A 21,534-nucleotide genomic window follows, 5' to 3' on the forward strand; every position below is an offset into this window, starting at 1 on the left:
ACAACAGATCCAAAATATCAAAGAAATGTGGCTGTGGAACGTCTTCGGACATGCCTACCTATACTTCATGCCAGTCTTCACACTTTGCTCGCTGGAGGAGGGCACACTCTGAACTGAGAGTTGCCCGAGACTGCGAGCCACCATCGCCACCGCTCTGAACTTGCTGCGGGTTCCTGTGCTGGGGCTGTTGGCGTTCTGACGGTTCAGCCGGTCCTCTGTGTTGCGGCTCACCCCCCCACGGTGATCTGTGCACACTAATGACACCTGCATCCTGGCTTCTGGCTGAATTAAGGTCTTTTCTGATTAAATTCTTCTCTGAATAAAAACAGAAAAAAACTCCCCCGAGGCAGAGAGTGTGAGGACCCTCCCCAGAACGTGTACTAATTGAGTCTGAAGGATGCTCCAAATCGAGGCGAACGCTGCGAGACCGTCAGTAATCCCTCCACGGTTTTTTTTGCTCGCAAAGAGTGACGGATCACTGATCAGGTGGAAATCCTGTCCGAGAAAGTCCAAACCCCTGGACTACATTGTTGCTTTTTCCTCTGAGCTGGGGTCAAGCAAAACTGCAATCACTGAGTTAGAGGCATGAAGTCCAACTAAATGCGAAAAACAAAAATCAAAAGCGTTAAACTGTACATAATGAGCATAGAATTGTGTTCTTTTTGATTCATTCAATCGTCCTTCTGTTTAATGTGAAGATGAAGGAAAACTGTCGTAGTCCTGCAGCTTTCTCTAAAAGGAAAACAAACCAAAAAAACAAACAAAAAAAACCCTCTTGTAGCCAAGCCTTAAGAGTGGCAACGACTAGATCCACACAAAGAGATGGAGTGAATAAAACACGCCACACAGTTCCAGCAGCAGGTTTTCATCTCCAAGTCCACCTTTACAGCCGCGCTGACTGATGAAAATTCTTCTGACTACAGTTGCACATCAGTAAAAAAAAAAAAAAAAAAATGTAAAAAATAAGAAGGATTCATTTCCCAGCTTTTACTGTTGCCTGGATTAAACTTACATCTGTGTGCCTTGTGCTCAGCATAAAACGGCACGGAGCGCGCAGGCGAGGGATGGGAGGAGAGATGGAGGGCGCGGGGGAGGGAATACGGTGGGAGGGCTACGAGGATGAATATTCAGAGAGCCACAGCAGCGTGAGAGCACGGCACTGAAGTCCTGCGTGTTTACAGCTCCTCTCACAGAAGAGGTAGTGCATTTCTGCGCCCGTCTTTGTCCATCTGTTGCCCTGCAGTCAGTTCTCGTTCGGTTTATTGTGTCTGGAGAGAAAGACGGAGACTGAGTGCTTCAGTGGTCGGGACTTTGCAGTGGCGCTTGGCCCCAGAGAAGGGGACTCTCACATGGGTTTGTCCAATGGCCCGTGAAACAAATATTACGCAACTTTTGTTTGTGACAAAATGAAGGCAGGGGGATGAGTCTGAGATTATGCTGCTCTCTTTACGGGGTCTAAAACAAATTTCATGCGTTGACATGTTCCGTTTGATCATTAAATGAATAATTAGGGTGAAAAAAAGAAAAATTAAGTCATCTTGTATGAATAGGACAACAGATGAGTCTCACTAACAGTAATCTAATACTAGAGCTTATCTAATCTGGCCAGCTAGTCTGCCAAGGAGATAATTAAAAGCGATGCCATCAGGAGCAGACATGTACAGTTTAGTGAGCTCCATCAAAGGGGAGGTTGCCACCTATTGTTGAAGCTACGACCTTTTGGTTTCCTGGACTTAAATAGAACCGTGAGGGGGGAGAGGAGGTTTAATTGAAGTGAAATAGGATTTCTGTCAGACGTAGTGTGGAAAAGCAGCCTGGCGTCTCGGACTCCCTCAAAAGATCTTTTTGCAAAGCTGACCAAAAGGAAAAGCTCTTGTTTTCACTATGATTCATTATGGTGGAAATTTCTACAAAAGATGAAACTGTGCCACAAACATATAACATTACGTCGTTAAAGAATTTGCCATCTAAGTAATAATTTCCTAACAAAAGACACTTTTTTATTACGTGAAAAACATAAACCGAGCCGAGCATTACAAACTATCGGAGGACGGTAACGCTAAACTGAAACTTAGAACAAACTTCAGCATCTATATGCAGAAAAGGAGTTGCAGCATTTCTCCTTGCAGGCGATTTACAAGCACATATCTGTGTGTGCCGGGCGCGTTATTGATGAGAGTGTGCCTCTGCCTCCACGTAAACGTTAAACTGAAGATACATGCTCTAGACATCAAAACTCATCGATTAAGCTGAGCGGTTTCTGCATTCCCTGGTTCTGTTATTTGCGTGGGAGCCTGCTGCAGGCAGGGAACGACGGTGTGAGTTTGCAGGCGGCTACAGCAGAGATAAGATGTGTCGTTTGATTAATATGAGTGACAATTTTGTCGGCTGATGTGGTTAAACAGAAATAGAATCTGTAGTGGTTTGAACTCAGTTAAAGCAACGAAAGGAGAGATACAAAACCATGTAAATGGTCTAGAAACAAACAGCTTGCAAACTCTACATGATGATCAAGTCAAGCTCAAACTCCTTTACTAATCAATTTACTAATAGATGCATGAAGTCATGACTTCTATACATTTTCAGCATATCTTATGGAAATAAATTATGAATGAGCAAAAACTAGTTCAACATTTCTATGAACACGAATTAGTTCCGGTTTAACCTGTGTGAGTTGAACTGAGAAACAGTTTTGTTAAGGGTTAAATTCCACAGCAATGACTTTAATACAGTTTTAGTAATTATCTTGTGATTTTAGAACAGAGCTCGTCGCCTTTGGGCTTAATGTACAAATAGGAGCATGTTTGGAAATTAGCAGTTGCAGAAGAAAAACATGGAAGGAATCAATAGTCATCTTTGCAGAGTCACGTCTCTTACTTTTAGGCACGAGGAACCAATTTGGAGGCACTCGCTGAAACATCCGTGTCATTTCATTCAGGTCTACCCAATACATTTACCACTGATGCCATGGAAAACTGATCCTTCAATTTACGCTTCTCTGCTGTGGAGCCCCCAAAGAGTCGTGACTTGGGATAAGTGCAAAGAAGTTGGCGGGGCCAGAAAGAAGAGCAAAGGCTGCAGAGATGGAGCGTAAGCCCTGTGTTGTCCACCGCACTCGTAACAAGCCTGACAAAAAGCACACTCTAAGATGTGGAAATAAGTCAATGTCTAAACATCTAATAAAGGTAAGTATGTTTGAAAAGTATGAGGGCCGTTTTAATGATACACATTAGGGCTGAATCATTTTCTTCCTCCATCTCATTTATACTTGCAGAGACAATGTGGTTTTATTCGTCTCCGCTAGATATTCTGCAGATTTATTGACGGGCACTCAAATCGATTCAAGCAAACATTACGAAACAGTCAAGTAATCCATCAGCTAAATGAACAAACTTTTATAACACATGGCTCTCTTTGGTATTTTGTACAGTTGATTTGTTCCCGCAGCTGCACTGCAAATCAACATTTACCGGTCCAGAAAAAATGATTAATGAACTGCAGGACACCACATGCAACTAAGCTTTGTAATTAATAAATACAAAAGAAGCTATTAACAGATTATGAAGCACATGCCAACAGAGTGCAGGGGGAAAAAAATGCTCATCCCAATGTACAAACTAGAAACATAAAGAGAAAATAAAGAGAAAAGATCATCACTGAATGATGCCATGATTTCTTCTCTTGAAGAAAAACTAAATTTCAAGTTTACAAGATTCCTGTGAAAAAATCTGGTAAAAAAAATAGTCTGAAAATGTCTTAAACTCTTTTTCTTTGACAGAAATAAAATACTTTGTCCAGGATAAATTGCCAGTCTGTTCAGTCTTTCATCTAAGACTATTTCCTTTCTTTAGGTCCCTTCAAAACATCCATCTAGAAATATTAGAAACAACAACTAGACAAAACAAACTCATATTCCAGAATGGTGACGTTCCAGGATCTAAAAAAAATCAGATGTTTATATGTTTATATACTTTGTGTTTATGGCTGCTATGTCAAAGTCTTTCTTATATGATTATTGTTCTTTTCAACATCGAAAAACTGATCATATATTTTCCTTTTGGTTAAGAAAACCTCAAACTCTTCATAAAGTCTTACATTTTAATCAACTTCATTGTTATTTGGAAAGAATACTTTCTTTTCCTAAAACTTTTTCTTTTAATAGAATCGATATTAACAGAAAGAGAAAATAGTGTAATAATTTGTGGAATAACTCAAGTTGTTTGTCCTTGTTTATTTCGTCTTTGATGCCATTATTCTGTAACAGCTTTTCATTTTTCTCAAAACCTTTCACTTTCAAAAACATACTACAGAGTCAAGGCCACGTTTCCTTACAACCAGCCCAGAATTGAAGTCCATTTTTACAAATGCTTACTTTTATTATCCTCTCCGTTCTTCAGCCAATGCTGTAGCAGGGATTTATTTTCTCAGCAGTTTTATTGAACAAATGCTGGCCTAAGCTTCAAGCCGCTTTGTGCTCGTTCTTTAAAATACATCACTGAACGTCCAGAATTAATTTCCTTTCACTGTTTGTCATGGGATAAATCAATCGTAACGGATGCTGAACCAGAAATAGGAATCAATCAAATGCTGCTATCAAATCTTTAATTTGTGATATTGTGCTCAGAAGGTGACACGTGCTGCTCTACAGTCAATAAAACACTGCTTTATTTTTCATAAACACCCCATCCTGTTAGGTCCAATAAATAACCTCATTAGCTGGTTAGTAAATCATCTCCCACCTATGAGCCAGGATCATTGTCTCTTCTCTGATCAAATGTCTGGCATCTAGTTATCTAAAAATCTTCTGATCCTCTAAAATCCCTCAGACTTCTCTTTCAGGGTGAGTGTTGAGGCCTGATAGGATTCCTTCATCTGATTCTATCTGTTGGGGGCTGAGATGAGAGAAAAACAGAAGATTTGCAGCAAAACCTTTTCCTTGTTCAGATCTGAAGTTGAGTAAAATCAATCATAATCAAAAGTACTCTTTTTGGGCGCTTACAGACCAACACAAAGATGAAAAACACGAACAGAAAGTGAATAAATAAATAAAAAGCACTGCAGTAGAGAAACATCAGTTTTTGATAAACTTTCCTTATTCCCCCCGCTGAAGATAAAAAGGTGCAAAGTTTCTGAACATCTAGTCACTACTAAAGTCTAAAGTATTGTTTTTGCTCTGTTTCTCCTTGTAGGACCGGTCAGGAAAAGGCTCAACCCATCAATGATACCGAGCCGTAATGAGGCCCCGGGAGTTGTTCTGGTTGTACGGGACTTTCAGCTCGATACAAGTGACCTCTGCCACACCGCCTACATACTGCAGCTTGGAAACACATCGGAGGAGAGGAGAAGACTGCTGCTTTAATCAAAGGCTCCTGAGAGACTCTGCTGCGCACAGAACTACTGCTAGGTACCGTCACGAAAACTCATCCTCCACCACAGCTGCAGTATTAGCTCCTAAAATAGGAGTTCAATATAGAGAGCCTGAGCACAATCCAAACAATGTCCTGACTTTAAAAATTTGACATTCATTAACAGACTGAGTATGTGCCAAAAAGACAGTCTCAGTACCTCATTCTAGTCACATAAACTGGCCTCCAAGGGAGCTGCAGGCTAACACTGCCTGAGCTAACAACGGCTACATTTCCTCTACAGGGAGGGACAGTGATGTGAGGTGAGGGAAGTTCTCACAATACTGTAGTTTCTGATGGCATTTTTCTCCACAGTCATCCTCAGATCGATCCAAAAACTTCTTTCAGAGATCGTTCTCCTTAGGTCATTTCAAAAATATGCATTTTGTTAAAAAAAATTTAAAAAAAGAAATGTCCTGTTTGGTGTAATTGTTTTATTTTGATGAGATCTTAGACTCACTGGAAGGTCCAGCATCAAAACCAGACATATTTGACAAAAAATATAGCTCAATTAGAAAAAGAAACCCACAGTATGAAGCTGCCACTACCGCGTTTGACTGTAGGTATGGTGCTCTTTTACAGACGCTATTGCTATTTTTGTGCCAAACATAAGTTTTGAAAATGTGGGAATTTAAGGAGATTTTAGCCAACCTTTGATATTTTCAGCTAAAGAAAAACATTCTTCCTTGTGACACTTTTCTTTATTACAGACAAAAGGGGGAAGAAAAAAAACCCAGTAGATTATTGCCACGTTTAGAAAGCAATAAGTTCTTGTCAGAAATTCCTGTCATGTTTAATCATTGTGTCACGGTACATACAGTAGCATAGATGTTTTTGCACCCTTCTCCTGACTGTTATGTTGGTAAAAGTATATTATTTTGATCCACTGCAAACAAGCAAATACCATTAGGCACCAGTTCATTACATAATATTAAGATTTACAATAAAAGATTGCAAGTTAGAGTACAATAAGTCTGAATAGTGAAACTGGACTAAAGAGGACTTCAGTAGAGGATTAAAATAATCAGGATATGTCAGAATAGTTTGAAGTTTAATTGAGTTTTACAGGATTTTTAATACAAAAAAAGGGGATTTCTCTATATCACAACAACGTGGCTTTTTCACAGACTTCTTATATTTGCCTTACTTTTGATTATTAATTCACATAAACAGCTTCCTTTAAATGTAACTAGACCTCCTCCTTGGTACAAATTTAACTGTTAACCACTGTTAAATTTGCAGACCACAAAAAAATGGCCACAGCTGCCTCATATATAACTGTCACCCAGCTGTAAAATAGTTATTTAGAAACCATTTACTGAGTTGGGCTCACCAGCATTTGTGAGGATTTGAGTAACTCGCTTAAAAAATGGCATGCTTGAGATGCTGCAGTGGCGTTCAGGCAGAGGAGGGTGTGGATGCATGAGTGGGTGAAGGGGCTTAACTGAGTTAATGGAAAGAGATTTGAGGTCAGACAGACTGACGGTGTTGATCGACAGACGGGGTAATGTTTGTTTTTATGCATCTGCAGGCTCCATCTAAGCAGTCCTTCGTGCTGACAGCACCATCACTCACGAGAATCTAATTATTGCAGGACAAAAATACATGTTTTATTTGTCCGTTTATATTTTTTTATTAAAATCCAGAAACCTTAAAATGTTTTGTTATTGACCATACATTTCAAAGTTTCAATGGTAATGTGTCAAAATGTCCCCGTTAGCCTGTCTGGAATTCAGTGGATTGTAATAAAACTTAGAAATAGGTAAGAAAGCCTCAAAGCTTCTGAGACACCGACAGATTTCGGATCAATTTCATATAAACTAATTCATGTAGTTTTTAATGTTTGTCTTCTTGGTGTTTCTGTGTTTGCTTGTGAATCATTTGTGGTAGTTTACTGGTAGTACATAGATCATAATTGCATTGTTGTTTTGTTTCCTTAAATTGAACATGCGAATGTGTTTAAGATTTCAAATCTCAAAAAAAAAAAAAAAAAACATCCTAAATCTCTTCATTATTCATTTAACATTTAATAGAAATTGCTTCCTGGAAATGAAAATGAGTCATTCCTAAATTAGATTTTTTGACAGCAGTGATGAGACCGATTTATGAATGCTAATAAAACTCAGCTGAGGCTAATATTGCCGAAGCGTCAACCAATACAACCCTAGTAATTGTAATCTGGAGGAGCTGGATTGAGGTTTAAATAATCCCATAAATGTTGAAAATTCAGTGCAGCTCTTTAATTACTCTGGGAATTCCTGCGGAAACAGTAGTGGGGAGAGTCTCAGGTCACATCTGTTGAGAGCGAGCGTTGCAACTCTTAACTCTCCAGTGAGCATGACAGATTCCCTGCAGACAGCAGGGCTCAGGAGGAGTGGGCTCTTCAGATGTCCCCACTGACGCATGCAGCGGAGCAAGAGAGCTGAGGCAATCAAATACGAGGAGAATAGGAAACCCCTAACCTTATGTAATAAGATCCTGATGAGGGTTTCTGTGTCGAGATTAGAAAATTCCTTCATTTTAGATATGAAATTACAGGGACTTTTGCATAAGCAACACTATCTACAGAGTGGTGAAGTACAGAAATAAATTTGTACTTTTGGATCGTGATTTGAACAACAAAGTGTGCTTAAATCACACGGGCCTGGTTTGCACGGCCGCAGGGTGCACACTCACTAATCTGAAGAGGAAGAAAAAGGAAGAATGAGAGGAGGAGAAAGAATAATGTGTCCTGTTCAAAGCAAACTCTCCCGCCTGCCTGTGTGCATTTGTCAAAGCCAAGGGAAATGTTCGCACAGAGTTTCTCTGCAAGGCACAAGTGTTTCCCATCACACGGAGCACCGCAGCGGAAAGACGAGGCGACCCAATATGCCGTGACCAGAAATGTGGGAATCAAACTTTATACAAATAATATTTACACCAATAAACTCAGACAGGATAGTTTGCATTGCAGTGACTTATTTAATCTATGCTCACGTGGGTTAAACCGATTCCATCACACAAAAGGTTCTGATTTACTCAGAGTTGCCAAATGATCTCGTCTGGCAGAGCACAGAAACAAGGCAGCTGCAACTTGGCTGCATAGACGTGACTAAATCAGTTTCTCAATAGTATGCAAGGAGAAAAAACCTTGACAAAAGGCACAATAAAAATAAACATTCCTTACAGGTTTATTAGACACAATCACTGACACAATTCGAAATAGTCCCGGGTTTTTATCACAACAGCACCTGTGTTAAAATGAAGACCCAGTTTAGCTGCAATTCTGGAAGACCGGTCGACTGTGAAACTGAAAATAATTTCCCTCTGCATTAAATGTGCAGCACCCACAGAACCACAGAAAACTCTGAAAAGCCTCAGAGGGATTTCTTCGCCGGAACGGCTTCGGACTTGTAGATAAGAAACGCTTCAGTTAAGTACAATTTAACTGCACAGCCTCAGAAACACATGTGTAACATTTAAGTTCTGGATCTATTGTAGCTTAGAGGACATTTAACACTAATGCAGCATATTAAGTACAATAGAAAGCTCATTTAGTATGGTAAAAGAGAAAGTTCTGAACATAATAATGCTCAGAGTGATTTTTTTTAGCATCTACAAGGCTTCTGGAAACAAATAAGGCAGACGCTGCAGCCTCTTTCAGACATGCTTTCCATTATTTAGAAGGCAACAGCACATGTTGGGCTGATGCAAGCAGACTCAATCAGACCCAGAAACATTTAGTCATTCCTTTAAAACTTGTTGGAAAATAAAAAAAAATAAAAAGATCAGACGAGCTGCGCACAGGATTTAATATGGTTTCAGATCGTTAAAGCCAAATTACAAACACAAAAGTAAAATTCTCAGCGAAACGTACAAGAGAAAAATGCAGAACAGCTGCAGGATGGTCATCTTCCTGTTCCTGATCAATAAGTTTAGCATCTTCCACCACTGAGGATCTCAAGAGCCCGATATGTAAGGCGTACCATCACGGCCGCAAAATCAGATTAGGTAAAGAGTAAAGGACTTTTGAAATGTCTGCTATGAATAGCAAACGGAGCACAGAGATTCCCTCGGATATTTCTAGGCCTTTTTGTATAAAAGAGTACAGCAAAATAAAATAAAAAATGTCTAAAACTTTCGAGTGCCATTAATATTAAGTTCTGAAAAAGGGCTTTAACAAGAAGCCACAATTATAAAACACAAAATTAGGAAATATATTTCAAGATGTTCCGTTACCTTTATTAACAATCTGTTTGTATCAGCAATGGAAAAGTGCAGCTGATACAGTCCCTATGGAAGTACTGTCACATAGGGTTTGTCACATTACAACCACAGACATCAGTTTATTTCATTCATCAAAATGTCTGAAAGACACAAATTACAGGATGAACATATGTATAGTGCATACATAACTGTATGTACTGCATAAGTGACGGATGGTTTTCCAATGGTTTTATCTGAAAAGTGTGGTGTACATTTGGGCTTAGCATCTTCCCTTTGATAAAGTCCAGAGCAATAACTGTTATAATAAGCCACTATGTCGGCAGATTTAGTCCATCTGTGCATCAATAAAACTTAGTATAAACAGCAGCTCTTTTGTGAAGGCCTGAGAGGTTTGTTAGAGATCTTTAGTGAACAAACATTTGATGAAGTTCAGCCAAACACAGAGCAATCGTGGAAGAAAACCTGTTAAAGGTTCCAAAAAAAACCATGAATGTGTGTCGAAGTTCATCTTCCAACAAGCCACCTTTAAGCATGCAACCGGAGCTACAATGAGATGATTTAGACCAAATGTTCACAGGAACTCTCTTTCCACCAAAAAGAAGCACTGCAAAGTGTGTAATGTAGGAAAAAGTGAAAAAGTAAAAAGGCATCCATATGGTTTTTGCAAAGCAGAGTGCCATTACAATGAAACGGTTGTTTTGTGAAGAACCAAAAACTACCCAAATCACTTCAGGTGAGAACTATTTTTTCATTCAGGCTTCGAACAAAAATTCCATCTATGAATTAGTTATAACTTTAGAGACTTTAGACATTTAAGAGGCTGCAGGAACTGAAGCAATCACAAATCACTGCTATGCCACTCTCATCTGATCCGAGGCAGATGGAATATATATCTACATACAAGTTCAAATCAAACATCTTTAAAAAAAATAAATAAATAACACTCCAGTAATAATTTAAGTTAAAAATTTTGGATATTAACTTAAGCTGCCTAATAAGACTGTTTACATGGAAATGCAACAAGCTGAATTGTGTAATCTCTGGCATTTCCACCTCTCGTGCCCACGCTACGGTTCTGACTAGAACATTTTGACAAGCTGTCAGACCAGGCCAATCAGAGTCAGCTCTAAGAGCAACTGGAAACGTCACCACTGAAGCACCAAATCTATTTCACTCCAGACCCCTTAGCGTCACCATCAGATGACTGTGCTGGGCTCATCGGAGATACAGGGTGTGGAGGCAGATAACTTGTGGATGTACAGGTTGAGCTACAGAGGCCTTGCGCAAAACAAAAGTATTGTGATTTCCTTGGTTAGAGGATCCCTCAGGTTTGAACGGGTTAACATGCAGCCCCATTCGGCTGTATCCAGCTGCAGCTGGAGATACGAGCTGGCTGCTAAATTTAGCTCACAAGTTGGGGATTGCCTGCAGAGCAACGTCACAGAAGCCCAGAAAGAAATACATTCTACAGACCTACTAATAATAATAACGTCAAGCGTCTCGAAGCATAAAAAACATAAAAGTAATAATATTTGAATGATACTCCAAAGCAACGGCACATAGTTTAACAGCAGTAGCCTTTCCACACAATCCCATTTTATGATCGGTTGTATTTCAAACAGCTTTACTCATTTCCTGTCCTGCTTTCAATAAAAAGCTGTGCTCATGTGGAAAAAAAAAAAGAAAGCAGTAATTTGACAGAATTGTGTGTAGTGTAGGAGTGCAAAGACTGATGCTCTCAATGACTGCTTTATATCATTAAAAGCAGTGGGAGGCACTTGGATAATTTACTCCTGGATGTTTAACTGCTTTAGTGGAGCAGTTGCGCCACCCAGTGGAAAAGATCAGTTAATGCATCCTTACAGGCAAATCTTTCAGTGTAGGGTTGGTAAAAAAAAAAAAGATGCTAAGATATTTTGACTGTAGAATACCTTGAATGAGGAAAAATTCTGACAGTATAAGTAGGATTATAAAAACTTATATTTGATTATGCAGGTGGCAAGCTAAAAAAATTGTTTATGTAAATGGGAGTGCTGTGAAAAAGTGTTTGCTTCCTTACAGATTTGTTTTCTGTGTTGTGTGTTCTGTCTTGAATGTTTCTGATCATAAAACAAAGTTTGACATCAGACAAGTAAAACTGCATGAAGTCAGAAGGATGTGTTCATTTAATAAAGAAAAAAGCAATCAAAAGACCAACCCATAAATATCATTTTTATTTTATTGATTGTTCTTTTATGTGATTTGGACTTCGAGTCTGCAATAACCAGCTATCCATCCACCCATCAAAAATAAATCACCATCCTTCTTTAATCCTTATTTAATCCAGACCTGATTGATGCCCGACTTGTAGAATAAAGAAATTACCTAAATATAACCTGTGTGACATCATGAAGTATCTCAAGAAGTAACACATAACGTGCCAATTTCAAACACCTCAAGAACAGATAAGAAACATTCACTGACATCTATCAGTCTGGGTTATTATAACTAAAGGTTTGGCACTGCAGTGAACCACAGTGAGAAGTGGAGAAAACACGGAGCGATGATGAACCTTTCCAGGAGTGTTCAACATCAGTCACAATTCATTCACAATTCAGAACGTCACAAATAATCCTGGAGCAAAATCTAAAGCCTTGGAGGTCACATGTGCTTCAGTTAAGGTCTGACTTGTGAAGCAAAAGTGGAACTTTTCGAAAGGTGTGTATCCATTTATATGTTGTGTAAAACTAACAAAATAAATAAAATGAAAACTGTCAGTTATGCTACTGGATAGGGATTCAAAAGTACAAAAGTAATTTCATCTCCCAACTTACATTCAATTAAGATGCATTGTCATTGTATGTAAAGTTTTGAATAAATGCATCCTAAAGCCTTGCTGGTCAGCATCCATCTAAATGCTGGTAACTCCCACCGTTTGTCATTCTTCAACTTTTTGCAGATCTGAACAAAGCTGTGTTGGAGTTCAACACAAGCAAGGTTATGTCAGCCTTGTTAGTTCATATTCCGTCACACCTTTTCCACCATCACCACAAGTCAAACCCATTACTGAAAAAGACCAGAACTAGAGTGAAGTCTGAAAACTACAGAAGTAAACTGGACGTATTTATTGCCATATTCACTCAGAGTATGATCAAAATATCACACGAGTGGCCTCACTGATTGATGTACACTTTATGAAGTTCTATTAAAATCCACAACTCAGAGTCTGATCTCAGACAAGCAAAAAGCCAGCTATGAGAAACACATAGCAGCTGCATATGCTGGATAACGACAAACGTTATGCAAAAACTGTTGACACGATCAGTGATTTTTGACCAGTAAAATTTTTTTCTGACTTCAAAATACGATGTTTCAAGTCAGGCTCATATGTCTGCATGAATACCTTGACATTAGACATCTGAAAAGCATTAACTTATGTGCTTTGACAACAAACACTGGTAAATTTTGACCCGCAACCTTTTGTCTGTAACTTTCTACCCCCCTCAGCTACTCTCATTAAAAAGAGTTTGACCTCTGACCTAAATGGATGTCATTACTACATCCATTAGCATTAAGTCATTCTATACTGCCTCAGTCCTCCTAATAGAGCAGGAGACACAAAGCTTCCCGTCTCGCTGAACTCAAGTCGGCTCCTTTACCTCCTTGAAATGTATTGCTATTCCCAGGAAGTTGAAATATAATGGACGCATAGTACAGTAATAGTAAAACAATTACAGAAGGTTGAAATGGGTTTGAATAAAAACTGCTCATCCTGTCTAATGTAACATCAATAAACTTAGAATGTCATTTCTATTCTTTGCTAAACAAACCAGGAGCCTCTAAAAAATAAAGCCTCTGCATTTTTCGCAGATGCATTTGTGGAGATATTTGTGCTAAAATATGTGCATGCGGAGCCATTAGTGACCATAAAACAACACACTTCAGCCTGTACATGTTTGAAACTGTGGTTAAAGTAAATGGAAGTGAGCCTCTCTTCCTGACCACACAGCTGAAATAATGATGAGGCTGAGTCAGAGGTGCCATGTACTTGCTGACCAGGTTGCAGTCCTAATTACAGAAGCGAGGATGATTGCAGTACAAGGCATCCTGGCAAGAGGTCCTCTCTCAGATCAGCTGACTGGTAAGAGATACTCTTGAGTTCATTAAACACAACAGAAACTAACAAAATCCAAAAACGATTATGCAGAGACTTTGGAAAGTTTCTAAGCTGAGCAGAAAACTGCTCATTGGCCAGCGAGTGGACTTTACACAGCTGGAAGATAACTACAGGCTCCTACATGAGACGAGTCCTGCAGGCGACAGCAACACTGAGTAAGAGCTGCCAACTGTTCCAGTTTTCTAGTCGCTGGTCTGAGTGAAAAGCAACAGCAGCTGAGCCTTTGTGTGATGGAAACTATCCATGTCCACAACAATAACAACATCAGTTAAACAGGCCAGACATCAGCCAACACAGCAGATGCTCTGCCTGGTGCTCAGTCAGGTCAACAGCCCAGGTAAAAAAAAAAAAAAGAAAAAAAGAAAACAGCTTCTTTACCATCTTGATATCAGTATTTTAAATCATGCCCATACAATAGCTTATAAATATTAGAAATAAAAGTAGGGGAAGAAAGAAATAGAAACTTACAAATTAAAGTTTTACACCACTCTGAACTTGGCATTCAGAAACTTTTGAAGTGTTTCTACTGCAATACTTTAGACAGCATAATAAAGTTTATGTTGAAAACATTAAAGATTAGTTATTGGAGTCTTGCATACATGCAGGTTACATATTCAGCATTATACTTAAGTTTTTAACATAAGTCATTTTTTCTGGTTATACAGTGCAAGATAAGGCAGAACGTCTATGATGGAGAATATCAGATCGATTATTAAATAAGCATTTAGCATTTGATCTTTTAAGTAAAATTAAGATTGATTAACTAAATACATTTTTTTTAGACCATTATAAAATAATAAAAAAAGAAAAAAAACTATCTATAGTTGGTCTCACCCATCAAAAAGAACAGAAAATTAATTTGCGATAAGCCATAACACAAAACTATGGCAAGAAATGATTAGATATGCCTTCAACATATAATAACTAAAGTTTAGAAATTATTAAAATTAAAAGGAGAATAATTACTAATCGGTCATTTAAAAAAATAATTTACAATAGTCTGTATGATAAAAATGTAATTTACGTATTTAATTTATTTAAATTTTTCTGAAAATGGTCACATATACAAATATTTATTGAGTTGTGGAACTTTTGACCTTCTTTAAAAATGTGAATTATAATACAGTATATATGATTGAAATACTGTCATTTTCATAGAACTAAAGGGGATAAATGTTTGCCAATCTCTGAATATTGGGTGGTAAAGCACAGATCAACAAAGAAGAAAGACTATGTGATGAAGGGGAGAAGAAGAATTTACGGGGCCAGGTAAATCCTTACGGAGCGGTCTGTCCTTCCCATGCAGTTGAGCAAATATGCCACCGACCTAGATGATGAAAATAAAACCTGGGTAACGGTACCTCTGCATGAGAGCGGTCTGATCAGAGGAAACAGCACAGCTAAGGTGATATTACCAAGAATAACTTGATGAATAAACAGTTATTTCAGCTTCAGTTCAAAAATAATAACTGGAATATAAATCAACAAGTCTGAGTTGAATGGGGGGAAATATCCCCAAAGTCACACTAAAAACTGCCCACACCTGTTCAGGAGACGCCCTCAGGCTGAGATCTCTTCAGCCCATAACCCCCGTGTCCCGGTCCCGATCCACGGAGCACCTAGAGCCCGGTCCCACTCTGCCTCTCTCTTACCTGTACTTCATGCCTGTCTGAAAAGACACACACTCCTCCAGCGCTAAGCCATTCATCTTCAGAAAGTCTTCCATGTTCTTAATCTGAGCGGCGATCCTCTGCTCCCGCAGCCTCTGCAGCTCCACCTGGTCGGTGGGCCGGGACGGCGGCTGGTTGAGCCCCTGGTCCGAGTGGTAGCGGTTGATCCCGCTCCGGATGCTCTCGCTGTAGGACATAGACAACATCTTGCCGCTGCCGCTGCTGCTGCTCTTCCGAACACCGCTGCTTGGCGCTGGCGGTTTGGGGATCTGAGGATTTTCAGGAGGACAGTGACTGGACTTGAGCTTGATGGGGACCCCTCGGGGGCCACCAGCATACCCTCCTGAAAACATGCTCCCTCCTCCTCTTTCTCCACTTTGTTGGGATGCTGGGTTGACCCGTGCAGCGAAAAGTAAAGTAGTGACACGGATGAAGCGAGGAGCTGGCAGGGGACAGTCACCTCCTTAAATAGCACCTGCTCCCATGTAAAAAAAAAAAGAAAAAAAAAAAAAGCTCTCCTGCTTGGGGCAGCACACGGCCATGCATCCTGTAATCAGAGTCGCACAACAAAGCCCAGCAACACCCTCCCCTTACAGGTACGCAATGGCAGGGTTACACTGAGAGGGAGCATCCAGGTGACCGACTTGCTGGTGATTAAAGAGTAGGACGAAAAAAGGACACATGCTGACTGCAAAGGAGCGACATTCAAACATGCACTGGGCAAAATGAGGGCCACATTCCTGCTATCGTTTCTGATTTTGGAGCAAAGTTATAAAATTCTTCAAGAATGCACAATGATGGGGTTTAAGAGGTCTCCACGCACCGAAACAACATCGATCGGTGCGCCAAACAAACAGGTGTATAAAGAAAAAAAAGCAGTCCAAAAAGTAAATGTATTTCAGTCTTTTCAATTAAAAAATTCCACTATTTCTGCCAACTTTGATGATTATGGTTTAAAGCTAATGAGCAACCAAAAATTTTGTTTCTCAGAAAATTTTACAACATCAAACCAATAAAATTAGCCATGTTATGTTATGGTGTCACAATCACACTGGCTCACGCTGACAGTCACTCACACCCTGTACAAACAAGGTAATACACAAAAGGCAGCTGATAAAGAAGCTGTAGTTCACAGATCTGTATCCAAGCATAGAGTTTAGTGGAAGGAAAAACTATGGCAGAAAAGAAGCATACAAGCAGCAGGAATGTGAAGAGCCATGAGACAAAGGCAACAGCTGTCATTGCGTGAAGCAACTCCTGAACTAGAGATAACATCAGAAGTGTCTTACCTAGGATAAGAAGAAAAAATGGCCGGATTGTTGAGCGGTAATTCAAAATCATTTATTTAGACGAAAGTAAATTCTGCACTTCACTTGAAAGTCAGGGTCTGAGCATCTGGAGGGAGAGTGAAGAAGTACAGAATCCAAACTGCTCAAAGTCCAGTGTGAACTTTCCACAGGCGGAGATAATTTGGGGAGTCGAGTCATCTGCTGCCGGTGGTCCTCTGAGTTTTATCAAGTCTACAGTCGGCACTGCTGTCAACCAGGACATTTCAGGGCTCTTCCTGCTTCTCTCTGCTGGCAAGTTTTTATGAAGATGCTGATTTCATTTCTCAGCAGAACTTGGCATCCGCAGGACCCAAACCTGTTTTATTGACCATGGTATCACTGCGTATGGTTCAATGAGCTGACCTGTCCTGAACCTCACTGGGAATAGAGGAGGACTGTCAGGAGGAGCAGAGGAGAGACACCGGAGGCAACGATGCAAACGGCCTCTATTAAAGCAACCTTCATCTCTGCAGAGCTACACGACTGTCACCTTCTTCACTAGGAGTTATTTTTATTGGTCTAATGTCATACTCATATTTTCTCAGAAGAGTAATTTTTGATTTTCATTAAGTGTAAAGTCATAACCATCAAAATGACACAAAATCAACCACTCTGTGTGTAACAAATCAACATAATCTACCTTGTTAAAGCCATTTCCCTGATTCCCTCCATAATTCGCCTCTACAAACAGTATTTTCCTGAAGTCACTCAACAGAGGGCAGCACTGCATTTGCTTCACAATAAATAAAAGAAAGCAACTTAATACCAAATCCACCAGAAAGCACTGACAACAAAACCTCTGCTGCAGTACAGGTGGGGTATCATAATGAACAACAACAGCACAGTCATGCACTATTATTATGTATGATGATACATATAACGATGTATTGTCAGAAAACATTCAAAAACATTCAAATATACAGCATGTAAATGATACGAAATGTTTTGTTTCTTCAAATTATACTAAAGAGTAATATGCTTTTAATTAAGTGATATATTTTCAATTTAAACAAAAACCGACTTAAAAACATGCAAACTTCCTTTTTGTTACATATTCTGCAAGATAATCGCTATAATAGAAACAAATAATCTAAACCTACTAGGGACAACAGTCAGATTTTAATAACTAGTCAGAAATTTAAGAATTATAATGAACAATATCTTCTTAATTCTTAACTTCAAACTAAACTGCAGTGCTGGTTTGAAATGTACAGCGTCTTAAACTCCAGACTATATTGATCCTTTAAATGCCTGCTAACAAAAAATGCTAAATGGAAAGCACTTTCTCTGCATTGAGGCAATGATCTCACATAGCCCCAGTGAGGCTGAATGCAAAATCCTGTTTAAAACTAAGATTTTAGTCTTTAAAACATAGAATTAAGTTCCTGATTAGTCATTAAGCGTGCCATTTAAACTGGCAAGAAAAACAATGCTGCAGTTTTTAAGCATCCAACAACAGATCAAATGTTTGTCTCGTCGCTGACGCTATCCTGATATCACAAAGTCCGTCTCTGGTCAGTAAATTTCTCCTTTTTTTTTCTTCATAAACTGGTTTTGCATGAATCAAGCAGAAGGTGTAAAATCAGGAGACTTCAGGCTTGGCTGCATGCAGGCCACACGCACAGGAAATAACTTCGCACACAAAAGCAGATGAGCGAACGATCGCACTCGACACATTGGCAGAGTGCAACCCTTCCCTCAAACTCACCCGGTTTCTTGAAGGCCGGCTCATGAGCGAGGCTGTCGGGTGTCAGTTTGCCTTTATAAACTCAGACTGCAGACAGGCATGAAGCAGGTCCACCCAAACTGGGAGTGTCTTACTAGGAAACGTCTAAACCAATTAGTGATTCACAGAGTGCTTCCCTCCCCACTGCCGGGGCCATACTCTACCACCAGCACAGACACCTCTCCTCCTCCTCCTCCTCCTCTCCCTCCTCCATCACCTCCCTGTGAGATCTCATGCAAGGAATCCATTTGTGGCGTTTAGTGGTCCGCCTTGTTTCTGCCGACCGCAGCAAATAATATCAGCCCTGAATTATTCACTAAAGCTTTTTGCACTAAAAGCCTCTGATTGTTGTTCCACAGGAAAGAATGGAGGGAGCTGGACAGTAATGACTTGGTGGTGCAGTGTGCATATAGGGAGCACAAACACACAGACTCATGCAAACACAGACAGCATGTATACAGATATAGACAAACCACCGGACCAAGAAGCAAAGAATGATGTAAACCACACATGTTGAGATTGATATTAAGATTACAGCATGCTGTGATATTATAAGAATCCCACACAGAAGTAAGTTCACCAGCAGTACCTGTTTTAGTTTAAGGACATTCATAAAACTAGTGCAGTACAGTGATACTTTAGGGGTGTCTGGATTCATTTCTATTCATAAAGTAAAACAGATGTGTTTTAATCAGAAATATTAATTTAACTGAATTTATTAAGATATTATAGGAAGGTCAGAATATGTGAAAGCTGATTAGAAGTGTCTTTAATTTTATTATTGGAGCAAAAATAAATAATACAATGAAATTTAAACTGATATTTTTATTTTCAGTGCTCTTTATACCTAGTTTTGCATAATTTCTTGAAAAAAAAAAAAAAAAAACTACATTCATGTTTGCTGTCAGATTTTCAGCTGTGGAATAATTGAATAATCTGAAAATGTGGACCAGTAAGACGACCGCTGTGTGCCGCTTCATCACCAAGAACAAATCACTCACACAGGAGTGTAATACCAAACAAGCAGAGAGTTCACGGGACTCTGGAGGTGCAGCAGGACTGACAACTTTTTTGTTTTATTAAAATATTACATGCTGAAATCTATGGACGAGCAAGTAAAACGTAAAATAAAAAGAGTGGAAGGGGGCATCCAACTATGTTTTGTCACCCATGATACCAAGGTCATTAAAGTCAAAGTTTCACTTCCTGAAATAAGTGAAAAAAATAAAAATAAATTTAAAAATACTGATTTTTTTTCCCAACACATTGCATTTTCCTCCATCTACTCTTCCTCGTCATCTCACCAACCCTGCACATCTTGTCTCGATCCATACGGTTCTAAGGTGTCAAGAGATGAGACCTGCACAAATGTTGAATCACAATCAGCTTTTCAATGTCAATGTGAGCAATATCACAAGCACAAATGAGACTCGGTTGAACTATCTTGTAAGGTCACTGTTATTGGGTGGAGATATTATGATGATTAAAGAAAAGAGGAAGAATAAGAAAAGTTGAGGGTTAATCACAGACGATATGGTCATTGGATATGATGTGATGGTTTCACAGTTCGATGTTTTCCTGAAATTGTTCAGCCCTAATGTCTGAACCGTAAACAAAGACAGGCATTAAAATGTTCACAGAAATCAGCACAATGATCAAGCAGAACATGAAATCCGACAACTTGCGGTGCATATTTGAGCAGTAAAAAGTGTTTTTTGTTTGTTTGTTTTAACCAGTACAGAGTTGAAGCGACTCTCTCTCAATATATATGATAGTGAGCTCATTACCAGCACAGACACCTACTCATGGGTTTTTATAACCGGATCCGCAGAATGGGAACTGGATATTAGGACTATAAAACATGATCCTCGCTCTTAAGCAACCACAGGGCTGGCCATCTACATCCTGACAAGAAGAGGATTATTTTCCTCAGAAAGAATCAAGATTTAGCTTCTGGTTTCAGGGAGAAAAAGAAACATCAGATCCAACTCCCAAGAGGTCGGGAAATGATGACAGAAGAATATGAATATTTGCTTAGATGTATCAAAAAATGTCTATAAGGCATTTCAGGAGAAGATGAGAGCATCCATCACATGTAGGCAATTGACAAGTGGATTAGTGGGCGTCTCAAGTGTCATGACCGAAGGAAAGAAAATAAAAACAGAAGGGAAAAAAAATCCATCCAAACGCAGACATTTATTGTTTATTTAAAGGTTCCATGAGCAACCATGTAACAAAATCTATATTTGCAACTATCAGGTTTATGCTGGATGTGCAATGGCAGCTAAATAGTAGATGGCGAGAGGTTATCTGTGCTGCAGGAGATGGATGAGCATGGTTTTAAATGACAGAACAGCAAGTATTAGACACATCAGCAAGGTTAGTACAGTAAAATAAAACATAAAAGACCACAGAAATGTCGCAAACAAAGACATAAATAAACAATTCACAAACACACAGATCACACAAAATAAATTCTGAACTCAGAGTAAAGCAGCGTTGTCAATGCCGTCACAAAGAACACAGTGATGGTCAGATACAGAGACAGATGTGGTACCTGTAGAACTGCAGCTGTCGTTTGGGGCTCCCATAACGAGCGCTGAAGACGTCAAGGAAAAAGAGGAAAGAGTAAAGACTTCATTAATATAGAAAGGAAAGAAACAGTGTTAGTGGCGCACACACAGAGGTGAAGTGGAATCAGAACATTTAGCCGCATACGGTGCTGGAAGTGGAAGCAGGAGGAAACGCATATAGCACGTTCTGAAACATTTTGGTTTCCAGCAGCACATCCCGTCAGATGACACCAAAGCAGATTTTATGTCCCGCAAGGACAAGTCACTATTTGACTCTGACAGTATCAAAAGTTAGCAAAACATCACGGCTCCACAGGACGGTGGTACTAAACTAAATATTTAAACCAAAAATGCAGATGCATTAACTTTTGCCAGTAGTGTTAAAATACAGTCATGTATTGTTATATAGATTTTTATGAAAGGTTGTGAAATTCTTACACTTAAATACCTTTATTAAATACACCAGCTTT

At 39.3% G+C, this 21,534-nt stretch overlaps 1 protein-coding gene across 7 annotated transcripts in view; it reads right to left on the minus strand.

Moving 5' to 3' along the window:
* The window catches only part of kcnab2a (potassium voltage-gated channel subfamily A regulatory beta subunit 2a), a 90,293-nt gene that overhangs the window by 33,422 nt on the left and 35,337 nt on the right, over positions 1-21,534 (minus strand). For 3 of the 7 annotated variants that reach the window (XM_007549606.2, XM_007549597.2, XM_016670520.1), the window contains exon 3: positions 21,049-21,090. The exons of 1 other annotated variant lie outside the window; for it this stretch is intronic. In XM_007549606.2, coding sequence (XP_007549668.1) covers positions 21,049-21,090 — 42 coding nt within the window. Of the gene's footprint in view, positions 1-58; positions 1,048-15,419; positions 15,707-18,473; positions 18,557-21,048; positions 21,091-21,534 lie in introns of those variants that run through there. 3 more of the 7 variants (XM_007549581.2, XM_007549572.2, XM_016670518.1) reach the window with 3 other exon arrangements.

Source organism: Poecilia formosa, unplaced genomic scaffold (assembly GCF_000485575.1).
Source record: "Poecilia formosa unplaced genomic scaffold, Poecilia_formosa-5.1.2 Scaffold2, whole genome shotgun sequence".
NCBI lineage: Eukaryota > Metazoa > Chordata > Actinopteri > Cyprinodontiformes > Poeciliidae > Poecilia > Poecilia formosa.